Here is a 19,815-nt window from a genome sequence, read left to right as displayed (position 1 = left end):
TGAGTGAGTGAACGGTGAGTGAACCCTGGGCGCCCACCTCCTGCCTCTGACTCACCAATGGCTCCCAGGGCACTCACAGCCAGCTCCTTGGACCGGGAGCTGCTGGGGGTCCTCAAAGGCTGCAACATACACTCCATAAGCTCCGGAAGGTAGGGCTGCACTTTAGGCCCTGTGGGAAAAGGCACCCCTCTGGCAACCAACCAAGGTTCTCATGCCTGCCTCCAAGCCAATCCGCCTTGTGGCCCCACCGTGCCTGTCTCCCTACCACACCTGTCCCCACCACAGGCAGTGGTTCACGGAGCTGCACATCCTTGCCCTTTCGGCCAAAACCACAGCCCCATCCACTGCCTCACACCCCCAAATGCCCTCACTACCTAGGTTCTCCACAAAGTTCTCCAGGGCATAGCAGGCCTTGGCCAGGTGATGTGTGTGCCCAGGAGGCACTGACTTGAGATAGGCGAGGAGCAGTGGCATCACCTCCCCGGAATAGCTGCTGATGTGGGGCTGGGGAGAGGAGAAGGGGGGTCTGAGTCAGCTTAAGTCTAAGTGCTGAGGGCAGCAGATATGCAGATGGATGAGCTGAGGGGAGGCTGGTCCCTGGGTCAGAGCAGGGGGTTGGTGGGAGGGGGTGGGAACTCTGGAATGGTGGCTGCCCACTGTGGCCTTGCTGACCTGTAGGTTCTCTGAGAACTGGCCCAGGGCAAAGAGCGCGGCATTGCGCACAACCTGCGATGGGTCCTCCAGGCTCTTGCACACGATCTGCAGCAGCGGGGGCAGCAGTCTGGATGGGGCAGGACAAGAGGATGGAGTCTGAGGGGCAGGACCTGAGATCCCTGGGCTGAGCCAGGCTGCTGTCTCCCCTGGGAAAACCAAGCTTTCTGTCACCAGAGGGTAAGCACCAGCCACCGGGGTATAGACATTGATCTGCCAGGTCAGGACATTTGAGAGGAAGGGCAGATGCTACTGATGATGAGGCTGAAGCACAAGCGCAGCCCAGGACTGCTGTGGGCGGTGTCCTGTGGGCGCACATTCCTCCTCACCATGGCCCACCCTCACTCCAAGACGGGAGCAAACACCTCTGCCTGATGTGGTCGCCGGCTCCATCGGAGAGTACCGCCAATACCAGGAGCCCAGCCTTGCGCTGGTATGGGCTCTGGCTCCGCAAGGCCTCTTCCAGCATGGGCATCTAGGGGAGCAGATGGCAGTCTCCTGAGACCCCAGCAAGAGCCTGCCATGCCTACCAGAGCCCAAACATCCTCAGCCTCGGAGGGATCAGGCAAACCTGGGGTTAGGAGCACTGGAAGGTCAGAGTCACACTTACCAACAGGGGACAGAGCTTCTCAGGAGGCAAATGGAGTGCCAGCATGTCCACGACCTGGAATAGGATAGGAAGACCTAGCCGGACTCCATCTCTGCCCCACGACCTTCTCCAACCACCTCACACCCCAGGCACCGGACCCTCCACATTCATCCCACCTGAACAGCAAAGTGCTTGGGGGTCTCCCCAGCCAGCCCAGGATCCAGCTCTTCCTCCTCCACATCCTGGTCCTCAGGATCCAGCTGGCCCAGGGGGGGCTCGGCAGCCATTATGGGGAAAAGGGTGTGCAGCAAGGGTGGCAAGAAGCGATTCTTCAGCAAGGCCTGAAGGGGAAGGATGAAAGGGTGTCCCTGAGAATCTGCTCCCAAGATGGGCTCACATTTAAAATTCTAGCCTTCCAGGCTACAAGGGGTCCAGCAGGAGATTCCCAGTCCCCAAGCCAGGAGCTGGGCTGAGTCCAGGCCAAATCCGGAACACCTTAGCTATGCTATTTTTACATATCCCCAAAAGGACCGCAAGCCCCAGGAGTGAGACAGAGGAGGAGATGGGGGTGGGTTGATGTGTATCAGAAGGCAACTCACCTTGCTCTTGACTTTGACCAAGAAAGTGAGGCAGCAAAGAATCCGCACACGTATTGCATCGCCCAGGGCCACATTTCTAGCCACCTGCCCAGAGACCAGCTCGAATCAGAAACAGGCAAGGAAGCTCCCAGCAGGACGAGCAGCAAGGACAGTGCCGAGCCCAGGCTCACCTCCAGGCAGAATGTGAGGACCTCTGAGAGGTGTGAGGTGATGATGGGCACCTCTGACTCCAGCAGTTCATCCAGGGCCTCCATGACCTCACAGGCTTTTGCCTGCCAAACAGAGAAGGCACAGGCTTATTATGCTCTTCTTTAGTGGATCAGGCTGAACACTCCTGCAACTTTCCTCTTTCCAACAGAGCTCCCACCCAAATGTCCTTACTTCATCTATGGGGATCAGAGTTTGCACGGCCACGATCAGCTTGGGCACCAACATCCGCGCAAGAGGCTGGAGGACACAAGATGAGATACATCACAGAAAGCGTGACACAGCCTAATCTCCAGCCCCAGAAACTGGCAGCTTCCTCAAAGTCTGGACATAGGAGTCCAGGGACAGCCACCCACAGGACCCCCTCTCAACTGTTAGGCAGAATAAAAACCAGGGGAAAAAATCTCAAGTAGATCTGCGTCCACTAAGGGAAGGCCACGAAAGCTCGAGGACAGGAGCCAGGAAGGTAAGGGCCCACATCTCACCACATCATCAATGCCGAGGTAAGGGGCCATGGTGGTCAGAGTGCGCAGGGAATAGAAGAGGAGCCCAGGAGAGCCCACCTCACCAAGAGTCTCATTCAGAAGTCGAAGAAGCTCCCGGTGGTGGGGTCGGAAGGCCTCGGGGCGGGAGGTCACCACCACACTTAGAAGCAAAAGCCCCATCTGCTCAGGAAGAAGGATTGAGAGGGAAAAGCTTACAGTCTATCCCGCCTCTGGGTCCCTTCTTCCCACCAACCTTGTGACAGTACCTCTCTCTCTGGGATGTGGGGGCTGTGCGTACTGTGCTGAAGAAGCTGCAGGAGCTGAGGCCAAGCCTCCAGGCCTTCTTTTCGAAAAATGGCAGCTGAGAGCTGGGCCAGGCTAAGACTCACAGAATGCCTGCAAACAGGAGAGATTCCCCACCCTCAATCACCCTCCAACTCCCCTTCTGTACACAGTGGCTCTGCCTCCCTAGGATGGCCAGGAGAGAAACCTCCAGATGTGTGCACATGGTCTCTGCCAAGTTGGGACACAGAAGACGGCAACTCAGAAAGAAACAAGAAGCATGGTGGGGTTGACCTTATATTGAATTTCAGTTCCACTCTTCTGACTCGAGTTTGCCAGACCATCACAGCCCACTCTCAAGAACTTTAGTTTTTAATACATCCCGAGAAAAATTCTTCCTCCACCCTTGATCTAGAAGCAAAGTCCCTGCCCCCCAAGACCCAGCCTAGAGCTGAAAAAGAAGTGACAAACCCGGAGAAGGTCTCAGCCTGGAGTCAGTTAGGACCCAGAGAGGTGGCAGGTACGCACTTACTCTGTCTCTCTCTGGAGGACCGTCAGGACCAAGGACTTGATGCTGGAACACAGGTGGCAGAAGATTGGTACCCAGTAGCCGCCTCAGTCTGGCCCCGCCCCGCCCCTGGCCCAACCCACCTCTCCCGTTGCTCTGCCGCCAGCCGACGCCAGCGGGTGCTCAGTCGTCTGCGGGTCAGCACGGCCGCGAACTGGCGGATCTGGGAAAAGGAAGCAGATACGTGAGGGACTGGGCCGGGACAAGGAAGCAGGCATTTGGGGGTCCGGGGAAGGACGAGGAAGCGGGCGTGTGAGGACCGGGGCAGAAAGATGCCGAGCGGATGGCCGAGGGTAGGAGCTAGGACTTGACATGTGGCGTACTACAGCTCAGCGGGAAGGCCCAGAAGCCTCACCTGAGGGTCGGCCGCTGAGGCCAGCAGGTCGCAGAGCGCGGACAGGGAGGCGGGGTCCCGAAGAGCGATCTGGAGCTGCTCGGTGGCCTGGGAAGAGCCTGAGAGTCAGAGTCGGGCCGTTCCCGCAATCCCCTACTCGCCCTGGCCCGGTCCCGCCTGCCCCGTACCCGACGGATGCGCTCGGTGTCCGGCAGCAGCAGCTCCCGCAGGATCAGTTCCAGGCCGGCGGGCTCCATGGCAGTAGCGGAGCCGCCGCTGCTGGACCGGGAGGGGGGTTGGGACAGCACGTGGAGGCTCTGAAACCCGCTTCCGGCGGAAAGGGCGTTGCTCCGCGCCCCTCCCGTCACCAGGGTGATTCAACTCGCTTCTAGCGGAGTTCGGGCTCCACCACTTCCGTTGGGCCGAGCGCCCGGTGAGCCGCGGAAACAGGGCCCTGGTAATATAAGTTCCCCCAGCGGACAGTTCCCAAGCTCTGCGGAGAATTCCAGTTCCGTGCATTTCGCGGCCGACCCGGCTTCCTAGGGAACATTGCCCTTAACGGCAGGGCATGAGTTCCTATATCCAGACCAAACCTTTTTCTTAATAAATTTTATTTTGGTATTGTAAAAAGAAAAATCAGGCCCAAAACTAAAAGCAACTTAAAAAATTCAAATATATACTCCTTATAATAATAGAGATTTATAATTTCCAGGCCCTCTCTGGTGAAGGGAGACCCAAAGGGCAAAGGGGAAGGCAACAAAACCACCACACAAGTCAGTCACTCAATCGAAGAGATGTTGGTAAGAGACCAATGAATGGGGGGGGGGGGCAGCATGAAGAAAGGGAAAGAGCAATGGTTTTGCCACCCAAAACTCAGTCCATCTTGAGGTTAACATAGATATAGCGGATGAACTTTAGGGAAGAAAAAAAGGAGATGGTGCCCAGCATGAGGAAGAAGACGTATCCAGTGAGTAAGGAGTAGCCAAAGAACTCTACTGTCTGTACCGTCCCTGACATGTTGGAGCGACGGGCATAGTAGAACACCGAGTAGAGGAAGATGAAGAGCCCAGTGGAGCCAACACTCAGCACAGAGCGCCACCACCAGCGGTGATCCTCTCCAGACAGCTGGAAGTAGGTGAGTGCGATGGAGATGCAAGCCCCCACACTCAACAGGATGGCGAAGACGAAGAAGAGGATGCCGTACAAAGTGTACTGCTCCCGACCCCATACTGTGGCAAAGATGTAGTACAGCTCCACAGAGATGGCACTGTGAAGAGAAGAGACGGTAGACAGCATTTAGAGGACCGGGTGCTTTGCCAGCGCAGCAGCCAGGCCAAAATCCAGCACCACCCCTCCGTGTTAGCGGCTCACTGTGGAAAGTGGGCCCTCTCCACTTCTTGCCCTGGAGTTCCTGGCTTGATGGGGATTGTTTTTAACCTATGATTAGCTGCTATCATTTCAAGAACATCTTTGGTAGTCTGAGAACAGATTTTGTCTGTTCTGTTTTGCACTGCATTTGCCTGGCATGAAAAGGTACTCAACAAACTGAATGAGCAATCAAATGGGTTTTAAGCCCCACATGGTGTCACTAAGGTCAGAAACTAGGAAGACAGTGAAAGGAGCAATGTCTCTGGAGAGCTTTTCAAATTAGACACCCTCATATTTGAACTGATTCTCCTGCTTGGAGAAAGGAGGAACCACTTAGTGATCTCTTAATGGTACAGCTGAACCAGGGACCATCACTGACATTGGGTTAGGGTACTGGTGAGTAAGGAAGGGGAAAGTTAAGGTCAGGATCCTGAGAGTGATGGCCACAGAATAAAGGGAGGATACCTGAAAGGTAGGAAGCCACCAACAGTCATGTGGACGAGCGTAGACTTGTACCAGGGCTGGGGCGGGATTTCCCGGGCGATGTTCTTGGTGCGACAAGGTGCATCAAAGGGGCTAGCGTTGTTCTTCCCGAAGATGCCTCCAATGACAGTGAGGGGAAAGCCCACCAGCAGCCAAACCGTTAGAAGCAGAAGGATGGTAGTGGCTGGCAGAGCCTGTGTTGAGCCATTGGCCCAATGCACGGAGTTCACCACACTCCACGTCAGGAAGAAAGGCACTGCAGGGATGGGCCCCCAGAGGGAGGGTCAGCACTAGGAGCTACATCCCTGGGAGCACCAATCACACTGGACCTAAAGGGGTGAGGAGTGAAACATCCTGCTCCCAGGCTGACTCCACCCCTTCATGTCTCGTTCTTTGCTCCCTGGCTTACCAACACTCCCTCCTCTACCCATTATCATTAAGGATCAAGGCAAGCCCGTTACACAATGATCTAAGAATGACACAAATCCACCTGCCTCCAAGGACTTATCCTGCCATGGCACTGGTTGACTCCTAGCATGAGACATTCCTTTGAATTAAGGCCCTGTTTTCAGAAAGCCTTGGTTCAAATGTAAATGTGATGGAACAGAAATCAGACACTTCATTTGGAAACACAAAAGGTTCAGAATGCAAATTACTGTCTTTGAAAGGACAAGCTGGCTTGAAAGGCTGGAGTAGGGTAGCCCACTTCCAAATTAAAAAAGCTTCGGGAAAAAGAAAGGGAGTATCAAAAGATAAATTCAAAAACGTTATTTCAGTGGAATGGTTGAGAATACAGGCTCTAGAATTTGATTGCCTAGTTATGAAACCTGATTCACTGCTTTTTAGAAGTATAATCTCAGGCAAGTTACCCAACCAGCCTTAAGCTCAAGTTCCTCATCTGTAAAATGGGAACAATAGTACCAACTTCATAAAGTCAGTAATGAGGATTAAATGAGATGAAGGCATGTCAAGTGCTTATCATGCTGCTTAGAACATTTTAACGGAGAAGGCAATGGCACCCCACTCCAGTACTCTTGCCTGGAAAATCCCATGGAGGAGCCTGGTGGGCTACAGTCCATGGGGTCGCTAAGAGTTGGACACGAATGAGCGACTTCACCTTCACTTTTCACTTTCATGCAATGGAGAGGGAAATGGCAACCCACTCCAGTGTTCTTGCCTGGAGAATCCCAGGGACAGAGGAGCCTGGTGGGCTGCCATCTATGGGGTCGCACAGAGTCAGACACGACTGAAGCGACTTAGCAGTGGGGCAGCAGAACATTTTAAAGGCTTAATCATTTTTAACTATGGAAAAAAATGCACTTTTGTCTTTTGAATGTTTTTTTTTAGTGGGTTTTTTTTTTGCCTATTTTCATTCCACAATGTGTTCTAAGTTCCTAAATTGGCCCACCAGGAAACAGGCAGTCATACCAGAGAAGAGACTGGTGGTGAGAATGATGTTCCACACCCAGCGCTCGCCTCCAATCTGCCGGTAGAAGTGGCTGGACACGTAGCCAGAGATGCAGCAAGTCAGGGCATACAACAAGATGGCTGCTGAATTAATAGCCCCGTGACGGTGCACGTTGAACATGCCCAACAGCGCCATGACAATAATGCCTGCAGGGTGGTAGTGGAAAGCCTGTGTTAGATCTCACTTATCCCACTTCAGAGAGATCAGCCAGCCCCCTTTCTCCCAGACCCAGGGCTTCCAATATCCCCCAGTTCTGTTGTCCAGAAAACCCACAACAGAATATATGCATCCTTGCTAGAGCCATCCCACCACCCCTTAGGTCTGCCCCTCACCTTGGACAGAAAAGATCTGCAGATCTTTTTCTGAACAAACCACCTACTTAGTGCTACCCCTTGAGAGAAATCCCTGATTAACTGTTATCACCTCACCAGTGCCAAGGGCCAGGAACTGGGCACCCACACCAAGCACAGCACAGAGCAGACCACGGTATGGAGGGAAGCGGAAGACATCTGTATGGATAATTTTCCAGCCATTGTCACTTTGGTCAAAGTCATCACCAGAACCTGCAGAGGTTGTCTCTTCATCCAAGTTGTACCGAGCCAGGTCATTTCGAAGCACACGCATGAGAATAACAGCCACAAAACCCACCAGTAAAAACACAAGCACCATGGAATTGATGATGGACAACCAATGGATTTCCAGTGTTCGGGGAAAGAAACCATCATCACCACGGCGCCTGTCACTGCGACGCTCAACTGACGTCTCAGACCAGCGCACGCTGTAGGTGTGGGTAAGGCCTAGGAACTCATCAGGTCGTAGCCCATCTAAACTGTGGGGCTTGACGTCCCGCACTGAGACATTGGCAAATATAATTCGATCTCCATGGAATTCTAGGTGGAAGTCCAAATGGGTCCAGAGTCCTATCTTGTGGCTGTGAGGCAGGAAGCCACTCTCCTCCATGTAGCCCACAAAGCCACGGATTGGCAAGTCGTCCACCACAAATTCAAAGTAATATAGTTCCTCAATGGCCTGGCGTAGCTGTTCCACCTACAGAGAGCAAGTCAGGAGTCAGACAAGGCCTCCCCAAGCAATGGATTAGAGCAGGATCTCAGCCTCAGCACTAATGACATTTTGGGCTAGAGGCTTCTTTGTTGTTGGGGCGCTGCGCACTGTAAGATGCTCCATCCCTAGCTTCTCACTAAACGTCAGCAGCATCCCCCAATCCCAACAATCAAAAATATCTCCAGACATCGCCAAATGTCCCTTGAGAGACAAAACCCCTCTGCTGAGAGCCACTGGATCAGACCCTAGTATGTTGTGATTCTCCTAAATGAACAAGTATGATTTGTCAGGATGAAGGCCTAGAAGGAGAGGGAGAAGGTGTAGGAAGGCCTAGAGTAGACCAAGGGAAAATGCCCTAAGATAGGAATCGCTGAAGAAAACAGCATGACAGGCAAAACAGAGTGTAAAGGAACCAGTTAACATAGCTGAGAGGTAGGAATGGAAAAAAATGACTACGTAGGAGTTGGGACCTTACGACCAACAGAGAAGCTTCGAGTCAGGAGCCCTGGGCTCTCATATCAACTCTGCAATCCACCATCTATGTAGTCTCGAAAAAAGTTACTTCTGAGCAAGGATGTTTTTGTATCAACCAACTGTCCTGCCTGTCACATAAAGTTGTAGTTAGAATCAAATCAGATCATTTCCATACAGGTGCTTTGAAAACCATAAACTCAAGGTCCTGGGAGGGTGGGCTGAGTCCCAGTCACTGTGGAGAGGCTGACCTGTGCGGAACTGAGCTGCATGTGGCACAGAACTCTCTTCTCCACATTCTCCCGAAAGCGGATCTCGTACAGAGACTCTGCCATTCGGTCCCCATCCAGCACTTCGCCCAGGCTGAGGCTTTTGTGGCGTATCTTCTCAGGGCAGCAGACTGGAAGCTGATAGTAGTGGTAAGTCTCCTGAGGATTATGGTAAGGTCCCACTTTGTTGACATACAGAATGACGGGGTCGCCGGCCTTGTAGTGTGTCACAGCTTCCACCCCCGGCTCACGGCCTGTGAGCAGCAGCAGCAGCAGGAGCGGCCACCACCGGCAGCTCCAACTTCGAGGGTGCCCTAGGACTGTCATCCTTAAGGCAGCGGAACCTGTTTGAGGGAGTCCTGCAGTTATGGGAACCAGGGATCAAATGACGCCCCAGGTCAGGTTCTTCGAACTGAAGCCGATGGCTCCAATTCCTCCCCTTGGCCTTTCCTCTCATCCCTCGGGAGGCCACCACCCCCCGACCCCACCGCCACACCACACCAAGTCTCTCTAGCCCGAACACTAGGTTCCGCCTCTGCTCTTGTAGTCCTCTGAACCTGGGGTCCCCCCTCTAGCAGCCCGCCTGCCTGGGACCTCCCCGCGAGCCCCACCAGCCCATTTCCATGGCAACGCCACGCGGCCCCGCACCTCCGGCACCTTCCCGCTGCAGCCCTGTGGTGCTCTCCACGCGGGAAGGGCTGGCCGAGGAGGCCTCTGCGGCCCCGTAGCCGCTCTTGCGCTCCGGCCGGGGTCTCCCCCAGAGCGGCGCGCTAGCGGGGTGCCTGGAGAGGACTTGAGGACCGACCTCCACGGGGCTGGCCGCCGCGGTGCCTGATCACAGCGGCTGCGGCCGCACCGCAAAACGTCGCGCTCGGCTCACCTCAGTGCTGCCGGAGGAACTTTCTACGGCTGGAGGCTCGGCCCACCTCTGCAGACCCAGCGACTCTCCGCTAGTGCGTCGCCCGACGCGGGGCCCTCCGGGCAATCGAAAGGGCAGCTCGGGACACGTCAATCTTTCCCTTTCCGCCTTCGCCCGCGGGGACCTCAGCCCCGCGGAAAACTCCTGTCCTGGAGCTTGGAGCGAGCCACGCCCCCGGCTGAAGCCGCTGCTACGCTGTCCTGTTTCCCGCGGAGGGGTTGCGGTTGAGACCTCGCTACGAGGACACAAACACCTTTTTTTGGATAAGAATCGCCGACAGTCCGGTCCCCTCTCCTCAGGAATTTTGGGGTTGGACGCCTAAGAGCAGTACCCGCCGCGCGCACCTAGTGACCGTCCGGATCCCGGGGGCAGCTAGCCCACGCCTAGTGGATGCCCGAAGAGTTTGCCGGTTGAACCAACGGGACTCGCCGCCGAGCGCTCAGGTCGAGTCCCGAGAGGCGGTTCAAGGTTCCCACCGAGGACGAGGATGAGGCTTTGGGCGTTGCTGTGCTAGGACAGCGAGGACACAGCCCGTACAACGGCCCTAGAGTCGGATCTCACCTCACGGCTGCTCTGCCAACAGTCATAAATGGCCTCTTGCCAAAAACCAAATACGTAAATAAAAGTATCTTCCCGAGGCTGTACTGGAGGCCTCCTTGACTGTATAGTGACCGTCCTGTGTCCGACAATAGGCAGGCCTGGGCCAGGTCTGGTGCAGAGGCAGGCAAAGAGATCGAGTTTTTTACCCCGTGAGTTGGGCAGCCTGACGCTTATTATTAATTGCAGGTAAAGCATCTTAACATGCCTTGATCGATGTTTTTATTTTTATTTACCTGTGTGTATGTGTTTGTTGTAGTTTAGTCGCTCAGTCGTGTATGACTCTTTGCGAACCCATGGACTGCAGCACACCAGGCTTCCCTGTCCTTAACCGTCTACTGCAGCTTACGCAAACTCATGTCCATTGCGTCAGTGATGCCATCCAACCATCTCATCCTCTGTCCGCCCCTTCTCCTCCTGCCTTCAGTCTTTCCCAGCATCAAGGTCTTTTCTAATCAGTCAGCCCTTCTCATCAAGTGGCCAAAGTATTGGAGCTTCAGCTTCAGCATCAGTCCTTCCAATGAGTTATCAGGATTGATATCCCTCAGGATTGACTGGCTTGATTTCCTTGCTGTCCAAGGGACTCTCAAGAGTCTTCTCCAACACCACAGTTCCAAAGCATCAGTTCTTCCGTGCTCAGCCTTCTTTATGTCCAACTCTCACATCCATACATGACTACTAGAAAAACCATAGCTTTGACTAGACGGGCCTTTGTTGGCAAACTAATGTCTCTGCTTTTGAATATGCTATCTAGGTTGGTCATAACTTTTCTTCCAAGGAGCAAGCATCTTTTAATTTCATGGCTGCAGACACAATCTGCAGTGATTTTGGAGCCCAAGAAAATAAAGTCTGTCACTTTTCCATTGTTTCCCCATCTATTTGCCATAGTGATGGGACTGAATGCCAAGATCTTAGTTTTTGAATGTTGAGTTTTAAGCCAGCTTTTTCATTCTCTTCTTTCACCTTCATCAAAAGGCTCTTTAGTCCTTTTCGCTTTCTGACATAAGGATGGTGTTATCTGCATATCTGAGGTTATTGATATTTCTCCCGACAATCTTGATTCCAGCTTGAGTTTCATCCAGCCTGGCATTTCGCATGAAGTACTCTGCATATAAGGTAAATACGAAGGGTGACAATATACAGCCTTGTACTCCTTTCCCAGTTTGGAACCAGTCTGTTGTTCCATGTCCAATTCTAACTGTTGCTTCTGACCTACATAGTCTTCTCAGGAGGCAGGTAAGGTGGTCTGGTATTCCCATCTCTTGAAGAATTTTCTACAGTTTGTTGTGATCCACACAGTCAAAGGCTTTAGAGTAGTCAATGAAGCAAGAAGTAGATGTTCTTCTGGAATTCTCTTGCTTTTTCTATGATCCAGCAGATGTTGGCAATTTGATCTCTGGTTCCTCTGCCTTTTCTAAATTCAGCTTGAACATCTGGAAGTTCTTGGTATGTGTTTGAGCATCTTTTAATTTTGTATTGCAGATTATTCTAGAAAAGTTTATTCTGTCTAGGGATCTGGTCATTAGGGAAGTTCCTATGGAGATCAGACCTAGGGTCGGTGACTATTTTTGGCCGCTTGGGAACAACTTAAGGTTCCTTTTACTCGAGTAAAGAAAGTGGAAAGTGTTAAGTGACTTCTGGCTTGAGAAGTCCTTCATTTACTCCCTCCCTCCCTGCAGGAGGAGGTGAGGTTCCAGGATGTAGGGGTTGAGATTTTTAGACAGTGAGTTTTGTAATTAGAAAAGTCACGTAGAGTGGCTTTGGAATAATCTTCTATGTGACAACCTCCTGGTCTCTAAACCTGGGCCTCTTTCACAGTTAACAGTCACTCCCTCCTCACCCCCAATAAGATCAGTGCCACCAGGATTCCTCTGCTTTTCTCTCGAGTATCTTCCAAACTACTTTCCGTCCTGCTTTGGTGCTGGCCCTATCCCCTCAACTAAGTTGACAGCCACCTTGCTTTTCTCTTGGTCATCTCTCCCTTTGTATCTATTTTCCACACTGTTGCTGCAAGTTTTTTTTCTTTTTTTAATCTTAAAGATGTCCTATTTCCAGCAACAGTGATTCTTTTTTTAAAAAAATTTAATACGATTTTTAAAGCTTTCTTTCCATTTAGTTATTACAGAATATTATCTGTATTCCCCATGTTGTACGTCCTTGAGTGTATCTTACACGCAGTAATTTGTATCTCCCATTCCCCCACCTCTATATTGTCCCTCTCTCCCTCCTCACTGGTAACCACTCGTTTGTTTTTTTAATCTGTGAGTCTGCTTATTTTTGTTAAATTCACTAGTTTGGGACTTCCCTGGCAGTCCAGTGGTTGAGACTTCTTGCTTCCAATGCCTGGAACATGGTTGGGGAACTAGGATCCCACATGCCTCGAAGTGCGACAAAAAAAAAGTAAATTCACTAGTTTGCAACAACAGTTCTTAAATCTCAGTATGCATCAGGTTCAGCTAGAAACTTATTATAAACAGAGATACCTGGGTCTCCTCCCAAATCAGGATCTTGGGGAGGACATTACTGGGCATCAGTATTTTTTAACAAGCTCTGATTTTGATGCATACCAAAATTTAACCCTAAGTACATAGGACAGAGAAAAAAAAAAAAAAAACTTGGCATATTAGGCCTCTCAGACCTGGATCTAAATTACTTCTGCAGGTACATTCCCCTCTGGAACCTTATCCTGTATTTAAATTGAAATCTTGAATGTCTTATTTTCTCAGGCCTGCAAGCTTCATATAGTTCCTTCTGCCTATACTGTTCAATCCACCATTCCCTGCTTAACTTTCTTTTGAACAGTACAAATGCCACCTTCTTGCGTCTCCTTTCAGACTTTGTTTATAGAACTTTATCTCACTGTACTATTTCATTAACTTCTTTTTTTTTTTTTTAATTTTAAAATCTTTAATTCTTACATGCATTCCCAAACATGAACCCCCCTCCCACCTCCCTCCCCAGAACATCTTTCTGGGTCATCCCCATGCACCAGCCCCAAGCATGCTGCATCCTGCGTCAGACATAGACTGGCGATTCAATTCACATGATAGTATACATGTTAGAATGTCATTCTCCCAAATCATCCCACCCTCTCCCTCTCCCTCTGAGTCCAAAAGTCCATTATACACATCTGTGTCTCTTTCCCTGTCTTGCATACAGGGTCATCATTGCCATCTTCCTAAATTCCATATATATGTGTTAGTATACTGTATTGGTGTTTTTCTTTCTGGCTTACTTCACTCTGTATAATCGGCTCCAGTTTCATCCATCTCATCAGAACTGATTCAAATGAATTCTTTTTAACAGCTGAGTAATACTCTATTGTGTATATGTACCACAGCTTTCTTATCCATTCATCTGCTGATGGACATCTAGGTTGTTTCCATAAAAATATGGAACGCTTCACGAATTTGCGTGTCATCCTTGCGCAGGGGCCATGCTAATCTTCTCTGTATCGTTCCAATTTTAGTATATGTGCTGCCGAAGCGAGCACTTTCATTAACTTCTTATGTGTCGGTCTCCCTTGGTAATTGCTAACTCCTCACAGGGGGATTATAATTTATCCATTTTGGTATCCTTAGCAAAGGATAAATCCTTAGCAAGCACAACCTAGCAGTGTTTTTGTATACAGTAGGCAACTTAATGGAAACAGTGACAGACTTTATTATCTTGGGCTCCCAAATCACTACAGATGGTGACTGCAGCCATGAAATTAAAAGATGCTTGCTCCTTGGAAGAAAAGCTATGACAAACCTAGATAGCCTATTAAAAAGCAGAGGCATTACTTTGCCAACAAAGGTCCATCTAGTCAAAGCTATGGTTTTCCAGTAATCATGTATGGATGTGAGAGTTGGACCATAAAGAAAGCTGAGCACCAAGAATAGATTCTTTTGAACTGTGGTGTTGGAGAAGGCTCTTGAGAGTCCCTTGGACAGCAAGATCAAACCAGTGAATCCTAAAGGAAATCAGTCCTGAATATTCTTTGGAAGGACTGATGCTGAAGCTGAAGCTCCAATACTTTGGCCACCTGATGTGAAAAGCTGACTCATTAGAAAAGACCCTGATGCTGGAAAAGATTGAAGGCAGGAGGAGAAGGGGCTGACAGAGGATGAGATGGTTGGATGGCATCACCGACTCAATGCACATGAGTTTGAGCAAGCTCTGGGAGTTGGTGATGGACAGGGAAGCCTGGAGTGCTGCAGTCATGGGTTCGCAAAGAGTCAGACATGACTGAGCGACTGAGGCAGCTTAATACACATTCCTTGCATGAACTGATTTACCTACTGTACATGATAAGAACAGAGGTGCCACCAAGCTGCCTGTCCAGGGGAGCAGAAGACAGGCAGGGCTGGGTGAGCCTCCTTACCGTGGTGTGTCCTGGACAGCTGCTCGTGTTGATAGACTGAGGATGTAGATCTGACTCCAACAGGACTTTCAGCCACCCTGCCAGCAGGATTGTCAATAAATGAGAATTTACCAGTAGCCAGCAGGGTTGTCAATAAATGAGAATTTACCAGTAGCCTATGGCATAATCTGTTGAAAGTTTTGTTTTGGAGGATGGAAGATAAAAGAAATTTGATTCTTCCCTTATGTGTGTTATTCCTCGTGTGCCATCCCCACCGCCGCCCCCCCATCTTAAACCCAGATAACCTCTCTTCCTCTGTCTTTCCCACCAGCCTCGTTTCATTTCACAGAGACCTGCAACCCCTCCCTCTGCCCTGTGGCCTTTTTCTCGCTTGTCTTCCTAACCCACACAACTTAGGTCTTTAGCCACCTTCTTGCCTGAGTTCTTGATTATCTCCCATTATCCTTTCACTGCAGCTGCCAAGTGAAATCTTAATCTTGGGTCAGCTTGTCTGTTAATGTTCGAGCACCAATATCCAGGATGCTAAAAGAATCAACACTACACTGTGTTAGGATTGTGTCCATAAGCTGGGTTTTCCGATAGTGGGACCGTCAGTGCTGCCCGGTGTCCATTTTCCCAGTCAGCTCTCTCCCATTCTCCACAAGCCTTTCTTCTCAGATCTTTGACTTCATGCCCCTTCTCTCATCAGCTGACCTTCCTTACAGCCTAGTGGGAGAGGCAAGCAAGAAAAATCACAGGTGCTGCATTAGAAAAAGCACTGGAGCCACGGGAGCGCTCAGGAGGGAGGGGCGTCTGATCTGGTCCTGAGCATCCAGTAAAGGCTTCCCTGAAACAGCACATCAGCTAAGCCCTGGAGAGAGCCACAGGCTGCCAGAACGGAGGAGAAGCGGTTGTTTGGCTGGAACATTGCACGTATGTTACAACAGAAAACTGGAGAGGCAAGTGGGGTCAAATTTGAAGTCACATAAAAGAATTTCAAGTTGATCCTAAGGAGAATGGGGAGACACTGAATTGTGGGAACAAAATCAGATTTATTCCCTGGATTTCAGGGTGAACACACCAACGGGAGAGGAGCAGAAGGCTTGCTGGAGTCATCAGTGAAGAAATGAGGGGTCTTGATGAGATCCTTAGGAAGGATGTTAAGGTCAGGAAATAAGGCTTGTAACAGAAACTTATTTCTATTAGGACTAGAGGGAGAAATAACAGAAATAAGGTTCTGTTACAGGGATGGATGGTGGGAGAGGCTCCACTGAATCCTGGGGAATGGCTGGCTGGATGTAAGGAAAACGAGTCCAGGGTCATGGAAGGCAAGATAAGTGTGCATTTCAAGGTTAAGAGGCATCTCCAGCCCCACCCCATACATCCGAGTGATCCTTGTACCTGTCTTTATTCATATAAAGGTATGGAAGTGATTTTTTTTTTTAAATTTTGGAGCCTAGGCCTCAATTGGTCATGCAGCTTCTGGTTTGTTTTTTTTTTTCACTTGGAATTCAGTGCAAACTGTGTAAGGCAACTTGAGCTAGTCTACTGAATAATGACATGATATGCATAGCTCAGTTGGTAAAGAATCCGCCTGCAATGCAGGAGACCCCAGTTCGATTCCTGGGTTGGGGAGATCCTTGAAGAGATAGGCTACCCACTCCAGTATTCTTGGGCTTTCCTTGTGGCTCAGCTGGTAAAGAATCTGCCTGCAATGCGGGAGACCTGGGTTTGGGTTGGGAAGATCCCCTGAAGAAGGGAAAGACTACCCACTCCAGTATCCTGGCCTGGAGAATTCCATGGACTGTATAGTCCATGGGGTCACAAAGAGTAGGGCACGACTGAGCGACTTTCACTTCACTTCACTTATGCAGAAACAAACCAGCCTAGTTGAGATGTCACCAGATGAACTATCCAAGTCAGTCCAGCTCAATCTGTTAAAAAAGAAAAGCCACCTCCACAAAAAGAATATTTTAGATTCCTTAGAACATGCTTCTACAATACCTTACCATTCTCTGGAATATTCTCACACTCAGGTGTTTCTCATGCTGGATTACAAACACTAGTAGCATAGGGTCTCTATTGGTCTGACTGGTAATTTTCTTCCAGGATGCCACACACTGCCTGGCACATAGCAGGTACTCAATAAACATGACTGGTTGAAAGGACCAGATCCATGGAATGAGTCTCACCCGATTACAAAGGGATAATTTCCAGCAATGAAACTGCATTTCCTCTCAAGCCTTGTGGCCAGTGGTGGATAGAAGGTGAATTATGATGTGTGCAGAACATGGGACCTTGGGGAGTTCCGTAACCAAGAGGAGAAAGAAGTAACAACAGCCAGTGTAGACAAAAATAATTGCTTCTCCCTTCTTCCCCTTCCAAGTTCCTAGTGGAGAGCTGAGCCCAGCATCCCAGACCTGTGTGACTGCATAGGCAAGCTTTTGGAGACTTTAACTTCACTTTGGTACCCTAGCCTACAGCAGCTTAAGGTGTTGGCTTTCTAGGCAGACAGGAGGCTTTTAAGTAGCAAAGCTCTCTGCACTCAACAAGCCCAACACCATGGGGAAGGGAGACGTGGAAGCACCACCCACCTCAGCCTACCGCTCTGTCATGGAGGAGTATGGTTATGAAGTGGGCAAAGTCATTGGCAATGGCTCCTATGGGACAGTGTATGAGGCTTACTACACCAAGCAGAAGGTCATGGTGGCTGTCAAGATCATCTCGAAGAAGAAGGCGTCTGAGGACTATCTTAACAAGTTCCTGCCCCGTGAGATACAGGTTGGAAAGGGGTCTAGAAGAGGGCACTGATAGCAAGATACTTAATGGTTCGCAAAAGGGGTACGGTTAGGAGGGGGTGGAGCCAGAAACCACTAAACCACAACTGAATGACTCACTAGGCAGCTAGGAAAATTTAAGTTTCTTCCCACCTCACCTTCAGACACTCCAAAAGTAAGAGTACAAAACACAAGGTTTGTCCATAGGCCACCAGCCCTCTGGGGTTTGATTCTGTTGCAGAGTTCTAAAAAAGCAGCAGTGGGAGAGGAGGAGGGCTGGAGCACAGCTCCCTGCCTGGGTTTGATGGGTCCCTCTTCTGGAGCCAGGTGATGAAGGTCCTGCGGCACAAGTATCTCATCAACTTCTATCAGGCCATCGAGACCACATCCCGGGTCTACATCATTCTGGAGCTGGCTCAGGGTGGTGACGTTCTTGAGTGGATCCAGCGCTACGGGGCCTGCTCTGAGCCCCTTGCTGGAAAGTGGTTCTCCCAGCTGACCCTGGGCATCGCCTACCTGCACAGCAAAGGCATCGTGCACCGGTGAGGGCGCTGCCACTCAGACTGGGGCCTTTGGGCTCCAGGGGGTTTTATGCATGTCTCCTACTTTCTGCCCCCTTTCCCTCACCCTCCCCTCCTTGATCTCCTTCCTGAATATCTAGGCCCATTCATCCACTTTAATCGTCTCATCAAGAACATTTTTTTTTTTTAAGAACATATATTAAGTGCCCCCTGTGAGCAGAGCACTTTATGAAAAGTGATGGTAAGCTCCCAGCAGTCCTTAGTGGCCATCCTCTCCCCTTTGGGTTCTGCTCACAACTCCCTGGCTTTCCTTCCTCTCTGCCCTGTGTCCTCATATTGGCATCTCTCTCCCTTTGCCTGTCCTCATTTCTAGCCTCTGACCCCTGGCCCTTCAGCTCCCAGTCTAATACTAAGCCCTCTCCTGACCCCCAGCCTTTCTGCTGCTGGTAGGGACTTAAAGTTGGAGAACCTGCTGCTGGACAAGCGGGAGAATGTGAAGATATCGGACTTTGGCTTCGCCAAGATGGTGCCTTCTAACCAGTCTGTGCGGAATAGCCCTTCTTACCGCCAAGTGAATTGCTTCAGCCACCTCAGCCAGACCTACTGTGGCAGCTTTGCTTATGCCTGCCCGGAGATCTTGCTAGGCTTGCCCTACAACCCCTTCCTGTCTGACACCTGGAGCATGGGCGTCATCCTCTACACTCTGGTGGTTGCCCGTTTACCCTTTGATGACACCAATCTCAAGAAGCTGCTGAAAGAGACTCAGAAGGAGGTCACTTTTCCACCTAACTATGCCATCTCCCAGGAGTGCAAGGTGCTGGCTCCCCTACGAGGGCTGAAGCCTTGGGTGCCCCATAGGGAAGGAATACCCAACCTAGACCTCCTGATCCAGGGGAAGGCTCCTCGCCACCAGGGCCATCTCACGCCCACTCTCTGCCCTAGAATGGCAGGGAGGGCTTAAAGGGCCAACCCCTGGGCTTGCACCTGGGATGAATGATAAGCAGGTTTTAGTCTCTATCTCTTGGAGAAGGAAATGGCAACCCACTCCAGTACTCTTGCCTGGAAAAACCCATGGGCAGAGGAGCCTGGTAGGCTGCAGTCCATGGGGTCGCTAAGAGTCGGACATGACTGAGCGACTTCATTTTCACTTTTCACTTTCCTGCATTGGAGAAGGAAATGGCAACCCACTCCAGTGTTTTTGCCTGGAGAATCCAAGGGACAGAGGAGCCTGGTGGGCTGCCTTCTATGGGGTCGCACAGAGTCGGACACGACTGAAGCGACTTAGCAGCAGCAGTCTCTATCTCTAGGCCAGAAGACAGGAGGCTTTTAAGGGTAAAGTCAGGGCCATACTCCCTTTCACCAGAGTGGTGTGATGGGCTATCCTGCTTCTTCCTTAGGTCCAGCTGCTCATTGCCTGTGTGGCACAGTAGGGGGCCAGCTCAGCCAAGACCTCTCTCTCCCCTGCCCTAGAACCTGATCCTCCAGACGCTACGCCAAGCCACCAAGCGTGCCACCATCCTGGACATCATCAAGGATCCCTGGGTGCTGAAGTTCCAGCCTGAGCAACCCACCCATGAGATCAGGCTACTCGAGGCCATGTGCCAGCCCCCCAGCACCACTAATCGTCACCAGTCCTTGGAAATCAGTACCTGAAAGTGGCAGAGGGGGGAGGGGGGTTGAAAGAGGAGCAAAGCAGGAGGGTCTGGGGATAAAAATCTTTTATACCAAAAATAATTAAATCTCATTCTGTTTTAGTTTCA

At 50.7% G+C, this 19,815-nt stretch overlaps 3 protein-coding genes and 1 non-coding gene across 13 annotated transcripts in view; 1 reads left to right on the top strand and 3 right to left on the bottom strand.

The window, feature by feature from the left end:
- IPO4 (importin 4) overlaps nt 1-4,370 on the bottom strand; it is an 8,911-nt gene extending 4,541 nt beyond the window's left edge. Inside the window, exons 1-15 of the mRNA XM_069595631.1 lie at nt 3,964-4,370; nt 3,797-3,883; nt 3,525-3,604; nt 3,406-3,447; nt 2,858-2,987; nt 2,592-2,771; nt 2,281-2,346; nt 2,070-2,171; nt 1,900-1,983; nt 1,477-1,641; nt 1,322-1,375; nt 1,077-1,186; nt 673-781; nt 375-504; nt 56-169 (exon numbers count right to left, since the gene is read on the bottom strand). Coding sequence (XP_069451732.1) covers nt 56-169; nt 375-504; nt 673-781; nt 1,077-1,186; nt 1,322-1,375; nt 1,477-1,641; nt 1,900-1,983; nt 2,070-2,171; nt 2,281-2,346; nt 2,592-2,771; nt 2,858-2,987; nt 3,406-3,447; nt 3,525-3,604; nt 3,797-3,883; nt 3,964-4,032 — 1,522 coding nt within the window. The 5' untranslated portion in view covers nt 4,033-4,370. The remainder of the gene's footprint in view (nt 1-55; nt 170-374; nt 505-672; nt 782-1,076; nt 1,187-1,321; nt 1,376-1,476; nt 1,642-1,899; nt 1,984-2,069; nt 2,172-2,280; nt 2,347-2,591; nt 2,772-2,857; nt 2,988-3,405; nt 3,448-3,524; nt 3,605-3,796; nt 3,884-3,963) is intronic.
- Nucleotides 4,370-9,995, bottom strand: TM9SF1 (transmembrane 9 superfamily member 1). Of its 3 annotated transcripts, none has more exons than XM_069595639.1 (6): nt 9,777-9,995; nt 8,879-9,240; nt 7,523-8,141; nt 7,055-7,240; nt 5,609-5,882; nt 4,370-5,042 (listed from the first exon to the last, which is right to left on the bottom strand). In XM_069595639.1, exons 2-6 carry the CDS (start codon nt 9,221-9,223, stop codon nt 4,649-4,651), a joined length of 1,818 nt encoding a protein of 605 aa, XP_069451740.1. In that variant the 5' UTR covers nt 9,224-9,240; nt 9,777-9,995; the 3' UTR covers nt 4,370-4,648. The 3 variants fall into 3 exon arrangements, with proteins under 3 accessions (XP_069451740.1, XP_069451738.1, XP_069451739.1); XM_069595637.1 differs by lacking the exon at nt 9,777-9,995 and adding an exon at nt 9,545-9,750; XM_069595638.1 differs by lacking the exon at nt 9,777-9,995 and adding an exon at nt 9,545-9,723 and having other exon boundaries at nt 8,879-9,255.
- TSSK4 (testis specific serine kinase 4) lies at nt 9,922-19,815 on the top strand. Of its 8 annotated transcripts, XM_069595666.1 has the most exons (6): nt 9,979-10,601; nt 15,467-15,690; nt 15,828-15,922; nt 17,862-18,076; nt 18,488-18,869; nt 19,526-19,815. In XM_069595666.1, exons 3-6 carry the CDS (start codon nt 15,884-15,886, stop codon nt 19,706-19,708), a joined length of 819 nt encoding a protein of 272 aa, XP_069451767.1. In that variant the 5' UTR covers nt 9,979-10,601; nt 15,467-15,690; nt 15,828-15,883; the 3' UTR covers nt 19,709-19,815. The 8 variants fall into 8 exon arrangements, 7 of the variants coding, with proteins under 7 accessions (XP_069451769.1, XP_069451770.1, XP_069451767.1 ...); XM_069595668.1 differs by lacking the exon at nt 15,828-15,922 and having other exon boundaries at nt 9,922-10,601; nt 15,467-15,716; nt 18,506-18,869; XM_069595669.1 differs by lacking the exon at nt 15,828-15,922 and having other exon boundaries at nt 9,936-10,601; nt 18,506-18,869.
- Nucleotides 13,799-13,905, bottom strand: LOC138444508 (U6 spliceosomal RNA). Its single transcript, XR_011258525.1, has one exon. It is a non-coding gene; the product is annotated as a U6 spliceosomal RNA (small nuclear RNA).

This window comes from Ovis canadensis, chromosome 7, assembly GCF_042477335.2.
Source record: "Ovis canadensis isolate MfBH-ARS-UI-01 breed Bighorn chromosome 7, ARS-UI_OviCan_v2, whole genome shotgun sequence".
Classification (NCBI taxonomy): Eukaryota; Metazoa; Chordata; class Mammalia; order Artiodactyla; family Bovidae; genus Ovis; species Ovis canadensis.
This window is presented reverse-complemented; position numbering and strand designations above follow the sequence as displayed.